Source organism: Brassica oleracea, chromosome C5, assembly GCF_000695525.1.
Source record: "Brassica oleracea var. oleracea cultivar TO1000 chromosome C5, BOL, whole genome shotgun sequence".
NCBI lineage: Eukaryota > Viridiplantae > Streptophyta > Magnoliopsida > Brassicales > Brassicaceae > Brassica > Brassica oleracea.
In genome coordinates this window covers 6,340,975-6,350,531 of record NC_027752.1, presented here as the reverse complement: position 1 = coordinate 6,350,531, position 9,557 = coordinate 6,340,975, and the positions used below count along the sequence as shown (strand labels likewise).

General features: G+C 36.7%; 1 protein-coding gene across 1 annotated transcript; it reads left to right on the top strand.

Moving 5' to 3' along the window:
- The first annotated feature begins 4,828 nt into the window (after positions 1-4,828).
- On the top strand, positions 4,829-6,490 carry LOC106292763 (2-oxoglutarate-dependent dioxygenase DAO-like). The gene is made up of 3 exons (XM_013728415.1): positions 4,829-5,229; positions 5,666-5,987; positions 6,082-6,490. Exons 1-3 carry the CDS (start codon positions 4,886-4,888, stop codon positions 6,325-6,327), a joined length of 912 nt encoding a protein of 303 aa, XP_013583869.1. The 5' UTR covers positions 4,829-4,885; the 3' UTR covers positions 6,328-6,490.
- Positions 6,491-9,557: the final 3,067 nt, after the last annotated feature.

The window sequence follows — 9,557 nt, the reverse complement described above, 5'->3', positions numbered from 1 at the left end:
TTACAACGAATACCGCCCTCGTAAAAAATATGTTTTCTTGTAGTGTATGGGCTTTGCCTTAATTATTTCAATATTTTAGATTATGAGTTTATCAAAATATTACACATTGCCTTTGAGATTATATTAAAATGTCAAATTTACAATTAATAAATATAAACATATAACTCATTCTAGAATATAAATTACAAGTTGGAATAGATTATATTGGTAGCTATTATTAGTTAAAATTAATATTCAATCACTTTGAAACCGACTCAATTATAAATATATATATATACATATGTATATATATATATTATAAATTAGTATTAGATTATATATTATTACCTTTATATCTCAAAAATTATCATCCTAAACATATAAAACAACTACTACACATATACAAAAAAAATTAATCATATGCAATTTTTCAGAAAAATATGTTATAAAATAAAATATTTCAAAAGATACAAATATGATATGTTAAGTTTGTATATACTAATATATATATATATTTTTTTGATAAAATAACAATTATACGTATATCAAATGGCCCGTCAAAAGCAAGAAAATCTTTGACTCTCTATTGATGATTTTGGTGAAAACGAAATGCATATATTGTTTCAGGCCCTTTCTAGAAAAATGATTATATAATTTATTCATCTGTGTTTGAATTTGATGACTCCTATCTAATTCTTTTAGCCATTTCACGCGATTCACGTTTAGATCATTAGCCACGTAGACTTCAAGCCACGGATAGTTCTCAAGAATGCTCTTTCCCATTAACACATATTGAAACACGGTTGCTATCAAACAACTACAATGAAGTAATTAATGGGAGGCTGTGCAACCTGAGGAATAGAGTGCAATGCAAAGAAGCAACAACGAGGACGTGGATGCTAGCTGAACACCCGCGGTTAGACAAGCCTGTCACCTATGAAAAAACTAATAAAGCTTAGGATCACTTTGAAGTTGCATAACGAAGAAGCTCTCAAGCTTATATAACTCACGAAGGACTGAAATGACCTAACGACAGTATGTTGTTAGGATTTCTGAAAGAATGTAAAACAAAGATGTGTCTTAGCGAAAGCCTATGGACTCCAAGTAAACCAATTAACTAAGTCAAAGAGTTCGAAAACGAGCCCGTAAGAGCATGATTATTGGGGGTTCTGAGGATAGAGTTCTTAACGGAATATAAGAACCCGTCTCTTAACTTTTAACTAAAAAAGCTAAGAGCCGGTTCTTAAATAAGATATTTAATAACCGGTTTTTAGTTTTTTTAGTTAAAAGTTAAGAGACGGGTTCTTATATTCCGTTAAGAACTCTATCCTCAGAACCCCCAATAATCATGCTCTTACGGGCTCGTTTTCGAACTCTTTGACTTAGTTAATTGGTTTACTTGGAGTCCATAGGCTTTCGCTTTTCTCTTATAAGTTACAAACTAGACGGAATTACGGTTCTTGAGCGGATCGAGTTTATTATTACAATTTTAATTAATTATTCATATATTTTATAGGGAGAATTTGTGGGATATTCATAAGAGACAACAAAATGTACAATATAGCCATGCTACAGTACATGCCCACCGAAGTGACAGGTTTCGTCAAAAATTGACGAAAATCACCCTGCAAGCGCGTGCGCTTGTGGAAGCCAACGAAAGGTAATAACCATGCGCTTAATTTTGTTGTACTAAGCCTATGCATAGAATAGTCCGCCACTTCTATAACTTAACACCAAACTTAATCATTTAAAGCACTGTAATTATTCGCTCAATTTGAATGTAAGCTGTAAATTGCAAGCATTATAAGCATCAGTAACAAGTGCAACGGAGTTATGAATAACGTGGTGGCAGTTACCGCAAGTGATAATTCTCCATGTCTGGTTTGTGAATAAATAAAAATAGACTATACTATCGTCAATATAGTATGGGCACTTTGCCAAACAAACTATTGGCCTCCAATTTTGTTTAGGTTTCACTTTCCTATGAAAAGGTGAATAAGTTCCCACGTATTGAATGTCTGGTATGAGAGATATTGAACCATATCAAATAGGGAACCTACGAAAGATATGTACTTTTAAGACAAGAGAATAAACAAAAGCTTGGGTGTTGCATGACAAAGAAATGCATAAGGTCGGGTCCAAAAAGGTTGTCCCACAGATGAAAACTAGGAAAGCTTCATTTACGGGGAATAAGAACAGTATTTGAACTATAAGACAGTGCTTGTCTGAGAAATCCGCACTGGCAGGCCATGGAGTTTTGGAAATGGATGCACTTGATGTCGCATATGCCAAGCGATATAACCTCTTACCATAACATGGGGGCAGAAATGGTTGATGGAACATGGATTTCCAGATCCGGCAAGCAATCCTCCAGCATTATTGCATGGTTGATGCATGCATAACATGTGCAACATAATAAGCATGAACGTGGTTTCACTAAACAAAACATATATGACGGAATGGTGGTGTATGAGAAAACGCGAACAGTAGGCTATATTATATTCAATGTAGTATGGTCACACATTAACAAACACACAAATGACTTCCAATACAATATGTTTATATTCTCTTATGTGTTATTTAACATAGGGAAACATAGGGCAGATCATTCACCCCATTCAACACAATCATGGAAGCACAACGTATCTAGATCACACTATTTTAAATTCTTTTGGGTAACTATACTATGAACATCTCTCATATAGTATAGTCCTATCATCACACGACATCATTGTCTCCTTAACCCCTAACCTGAACTTTCTGTTGGAAAAAACGAAGAAAACACTTAAACTGACAGGATCTGAAAAAAACAGATGTTACCAATTTAATTTTTGTCAATACAGGACGAGATCGTTTGAAACTTAGACTATATGAAATCAAAACAAATTTACCTTGATTCATTGGTTTTGAAAACTCAATTTTGCTGGCGTGAAATTGAAAGAACCACTGGAACCCTAACTTTCAATATCGTAGTTACGATGCACGACCGAATCGTTCATCGCTAGTTTCAACTTTTCTATTTTCGAACTCAGATTTTCATGCACTCTCTTCAAATTCCTCTTCTTTGTCGCTAGCAAGAGTTTTAAAAAAAAACACTTTTCAGTTTGCAGAATAAAGAGAAAAAGTAATAATTCACATTTACACGCGTAAGAAGGGGTATTTTTGACTCTTTCCATAACAATATATAACATATCATAGCCAAAGTGGTGATATGTGTATAAACTTAATTCCTCTTTTTCTTATGTATATGTGCTCAAATTCCTCTATTTTATATCATTTTCAAAATTTAAATATTAATAAAAGTAAGACTATAAAATATATACCATTATTTTAAAAATATAAGGTCACATTTGAAAATATAAGCCACTAAGAGCCCCTCCAATGGAGGGTTCTACCCATTGAAGTTCTAAAGATTCATATGTGTATAAGTATATGTTGTATATGTGTATGTATGTGTGGGGTCCATTATTTTGTGGAGAACCCCACCCTTAAGGTTTTAAAAGCTTTGTTTTAAGAACCTTAAGGGTGGGGTTCTCCACAAAATAATAGACCTCACACCTACATACACATATACAACATATACTTATACACATATGAATTTTTAGAACTCCAATGGGTAGAACCCCCATCGGAGGTGCTCTAAATATTAGGGATGGTGGCACTCACCTACCAACCACATGCGATTATGTTAAATTATCGTAACTCTGTCTTGATCCACACGCATGTGCCAACTCGTGCACTTAAGACCATTTCCAATTCATACCTATTTTTTCCTCTACAATTTCCACAAAAATAAAATAATTCTATTATAACGTAAGTTTTGTTCTAATGTTTACTCTATAATAGAGTAATAGAGAAAATATAGGGATTTCATTTTTCCACTCCTTATTGGAGTGGAAAAATCAATTCCCTCTATTTTCTACTCTATAATAAAGTAACTCTATTATAGAGTAAACCATTTAAGCAAAACTTACCGTATAATAGAGTTACTCTATTTTTGTGGAAATTATAAAAAAAAAAATAGGTATGGATTGGAAATGTCCTAACATGGCTGATGGGTTATTATCTGTCCAAGTCACGTGAACCACGTTCTTCTTTTTGTTTGGACACTTCATCACTTAGTTGCGATCATAAAGTTTTATAAACATTTTTCCTCTGATTTGCTGAAAGTCCGATCACGAACACGTGAACCACGTTCTTCTTTTTTTTTGGACACTTCATCATTTAGTTGCGATCATAAAGTTTTATAAACATTTTTCCTCTGATTTGCTGAAAGTCCGATCACGAATCCAACAACCTCATTGATTAGATTCAAACAGAGCCGTGCTTACCTTATCATTTTTGAGGCATTGGACCCCTCTCACATCACTACATTTTGGAGACTCCATGTTCATAATAATCGTACAATTAAAATGATAATATGATAATTGAAAAACCATAGTAATACTTTTTAATTAATAATACTATCATTTTTTTAGTTGCTGCGGATATGAATTTCTTCTTCGTTATTTTTTAAATGTCGAAAACACTTTTCTGTATATAATTTGAGTTTATATATAAAAAATTCAGTTGTAACCAAATTTAATGTTTGCCATTAATTTTCATAAGATTACTTTTTTCTTAAATATAATGTCAAATTTAAAATAGAAAACAATCTATTTTCTAGTTCATATTAAAAAATTTAATACTATTGTTTGATATAAAATAAATTACTTTTGCTTCATGCCCCTCCTAGCCTTCGCACGGTACTGGATTCAATGTCACCGTTCATACACTTTAATTCATACACCGTACATCATTAGTTATGTCATTCTCTTGGAGGATGGTCTTCTATATAAGTTTGTGCAATGGCTTGTCCTGAAGACAGAAAACAAAACCTATCCTATAGTTACTGAGAGAAAACATAATGGCTGATCTCAATGAAGTCATTCCGACAATAGACTTGAAAGGGGTTCCGGATGAGAAGCTGAACCAGCAGATACGTGAGGCGAGTGAGAGATGGGGATGTTTCAAGGTGATGAACCATGGAGTTTCTTCGTCTTTGCTGTCTGAGATGAAGAAGACTGTTACAGATCTCCATGAACGTCCACACGAGGTGAAAATACGAAACACTGATGTGATACTAGCAAGTGGTTACAAGTCTAGAAGTGAGTTAAATCCTCTTTATGAATCATTCGGTCTTTTTGACGTCGCCTCTCCACAAGCGATCAACACTTTTTGTGACAAACTTGAGGCCTCTGCTGAACAAAGGTTCGTTTGCTTTTCACTCCTATATGACTGTCGTTTAGAATATTTCTAGTATATCTTCTCTATATTTATCTATATAATAAAGGGAATCTACTTCAAACCATTTTTTTACAAAAATAGTAATCTCTATTTTCTCTATATTTAAATAGCAAATAATATTTCTCTATATTCCATTTTAAATATAAAATATATTAATACACAATAATATATGTTAGAGATCTCTATTATAAAATTCTTTGTCTATATATATAATATGAGATGGTCTTACATCTGTTCTTTGTTTTTATTCTTTTTGCCTCCAAGGATTCTTGTTATGTGTACCTAAGCTGCTTTTCGGTTCAATGGTTTTGTTAAATAAATATCCGGTTTATGATGGATCATTGATCCTATATGTCTTGACGGTTCTCGGATTTTTGTTTTCTTTTTTTTTTGGTTGTAGAGAGATCATGATGAAGTATGGCAAAGTTATGGATGGTCTTGCAAAAGATTTAACAAGGATGTTAGCAAAGAGTTATGAATTAGCGGATCCCGATATATGTAAAGAATGGCCGAGCCAGTTTCGGATTAGCAAATATCATTTCAATCCTGAAACAGTTGGTAAAAATGGTTTGATAACACACACGGATCCTGGATTTTTAACAATTGTTCACGGTGATGACAATGTTGGTGGACTTGAGGCCATGGACCATTCTTCAGGAACCTATTACCCCATAAACACGTCACCAAACACACTTACTGTCAACCTTGGTGACATGGCTAAGGTAAGAAAAAAAAAATCATCACTAATAATAATGTTTTGACTTTAAACCACAAAAACTCGGTTTTAGTTGTTGGTTTTTGTAACTTTCTTAATAGATATGGAGCAATGGGAGGCTGTGCAATGTGAAGCATAGAGTGCAATGCAAAGAAGCAAAAATGAGGATTACCATCTCCACCTTCCTATTAATACCAATGGATGAAGTTGTTAAACCTCCAAGTGAATTTGTGGATCTTGAACATCCACGTCTATACAAGCCTATCAGCGATGGAGAACTAAGGAAGATTAGGCTAAGCAACAACATGCATGACGGCGAATCTTTCCAGTTTATAACCCTCAAATAATTATAAGACCTTTATACAATAAGGCGGTTTGTCATACAAATCCAAATCTATATGGGTGCTGTCATACAAATCCAAATCATGAAGATGTTTTGTTTTCCCCTAATAAGAGTTTTTTTTTGCCAAATTGTTTTCCCCTAATAAGAGTTACAAATAAGGATCGATGAATCTCTTATGATTATTATTGTATAATATATTGATTGTATGAGATATCTTTTTAAAAAATTGGAAGCAATATTCTGAGTCTTCATCTTTTCTTTTAAATGCGCGTCTGTCAAATTTCAGAACGTTGTCACGTGTCATGCATAAACATAGACAAATCGCAAAATATAAGATTTTAATTACAATTATTTATACTAATTTTTTCGAGCTATAAAAATTTGGATATGCTTTTCAAAATTACATGTTTGTCTTTATGGTTTCCATATTGGCTCATGTTATAAAGTACAAAGTTATTTTTTATAGTACCCTACTTTATATTCTAAAAACTTGGCAATTGATCATCCCGTGTAGTATACTTGAATACTGTAATTGTATTATGAGGAACATAATCAAATCTAATCAATAGTTGAAAGGCTTAATTATAAAGATAAGTATTAATTTTTCCACGTGCTAGTCACGTGCTCATCTTCCCCAGATTACCGAGTTTCCTAATAACGACTCGCGAGTTGACTCATCGGTGCCATCAGCTAATTCGTTTCTCTGACGAGCATCGACTAGAGACGATCGATCGTAACGGCATCGGCGATATTTACCGGAGAATTCTCCGAGCTCAGATAGATTTGAAAAGGTTAAGAGTAAAGTTTTCGCTTTTACACCGGGGCGGTCCTGAAAGTTTAGAGGGCGAAGACCATTTAGTAAAGATTTCAAAAATTTGGGGTTCTAAAAATTTTTTTTTCACAGATTAGAAGCTTAGTTACCTATAAAAATTTTCAAAAATTTTAGGAAAGTAACGCGAATGTTTCATTGGGCTTGGGTTTAGTTAATGGAAGAAAGGAAACTACATATATATTGCGAGCCTAAACCTGGATTACAAAGGAGACATTAACCAGGAATTGAAATTTGACGGTGATGTAAATATAACATGTAGCCATAGTCTTAGTTGCTCATCAAAGATTTTCTATAAAGATGGAGAGGTAGTACAAGTTAAAAAAAAAGACTCTCAAAGATTCTCTCTAACTTTTGTGGGTGATCAAATAGCTTAATCCCAGAAACCCGATCTTCACAACGCCTCACGAAAGGCGAAGCTATTTTCAAGGCATCAGTTCCTCCTGTGTCGGCTTCACAACCATACAACGGAGGAGAATGGAAACAGGGCTCCATCGACGTGGCACGACCGCATGGTGGATCAGGAACCGTGTAGTTCTCTGGCTTGTACAGTATCCACGGCTTCATCCCTCCTAGACCCTGAGCAACGTATCCAAACGTAGACCACGCGCTGGTGACAATGTTATCAGTCAAGCTAAGTAGATACATCTCCGCGAGGGCCTTTTGGTTGTGAAGCTTCTTGTTTCTTTGCTGGTGCATTTCTTGGCTTGCTTGATAAACTCCGATGATCACGTCTCCTGTGGAACTCACGCGCTCCCAGTACACTCTCTTCAGGTTATTAGAATACTCTGGGTTCAGAGACGTGACTAGAACTGCTCTAAGTTTCGATATATTGACTTGCGGTGGTTCTTCTTCTTGTGCTTCGGGTAATAGTTTCTCTCTTTGTGTACTGTGTACATGATACAACCTTCGTCGGTAGCAATGCAAAAGCAAACTATAATGCAAGTTGGACATTAAAGTCCAATATAGTTGGTGATGATAATAATTTCGTTATGAAATACACTTATGTAACAATCTAATCAGCAGTACCATCACTAGCCTTTGAAGAACAAATAAAACGAAGTTTGCCCTAGTTTTAAAAACTCTCTCTAACAGGGGGCTCGAGGCACCACTCCCTTCTCTTTTTTCGACACCGACAGCGGCCTAGCTCGCCAGCGTCGCCACTGTTCCTCCTCTCACGTCATCCTCTTCAACGCTTCTTTCTCAGTCTCTTTTTTCTTAGTTTTCTTAGTTCAAATTTCGTCACCTCCGGTTCTCCTCTCTTCTCTGATGGAGTTGAGTCGTGTCTATAAATCAACCTGCTCAAGCTTCATCTACCCTCGCCACAACCGCTACTCCGACGCCTTGAAGACCTCGTGCAACCGGAAAGAGAGCCTCTTGTTGAAAACGCTGAAAGTCAAATCCTTAAACGACATTGCTTTCTCTTTTCGTGTCACCGTCGACGCCACTCCTCGCCCCACCGTCACCGTCAAATCTTCTCAGTCCATGTGCGAGTTCAGAGGACCTGTTCGGCTCTCTCACCGTCGCCGCTGCTCCTCGCCTCACCGTCGCCGCTGCTCCTCACCTCACTGTCGCCGTCGCTCCTCGCCTCACCGTCGCTCCTCGCCTCACCGTCGCTCCTACACCTCTTAGCTTGAGGGAGAAATCCGGATCTTCTCGGCACGAGCTTGGACCCAACATATATGTGGGTCTCTCTGTCACTGCACATCCACCATGCTCCGTCGAGTCTCCTCAGGCCTCCGGTGAGAACAACCTGTTACCGGTGGGGGCTCCATCTCCGTCATCGGGCCGTTTTAGTTGTCATCGTACTTCATCAGAAAAAATCTCAATTGTATGGGCCTCATTAAACACTTGGGCCTCATTTGATGATTTGGGCTTTAGGCCTCCATCTATGGCCATGTTTTTTGGGGCCACAACTTCTAACGTTTCATCATTACGGTCCCCTCCGACGAATCCCGCTCACCGAGAAATTTAACCTCAAAGGCTGTACCGTCGACGACACTGTGTGTAGTCCTACTTCGGCAGCCCACGCGCATCTCATTGCAACGTAACTTAAGCTCAGGATCTCCCGACTATGTCAACTGCTATCTTTCAAAGGCTGTACCATCGACGACTCTGTGTGTAGTCCTACTCCGGCAGCCACTCCGCACCTTACTGCAACGTCGGGAGATCCAGACATCTTCAGAGATAGGTTTCAGCTGCTCTCAAAACCCATTGATTGGGTCACTACAAGAAAACACACCGAAAACACACCGAATTCTGGCGGAGGTTCCGACGGACACCAAGGTCATCGGACATTTGTGACGGAATACTGACAAATTTCTGACCAAATCCAAAAAAAATAAGTCGTCGGAATTCCGTCGGAACTTTCCGACGACTTTTCGACGACATTCCGATAAAAAATG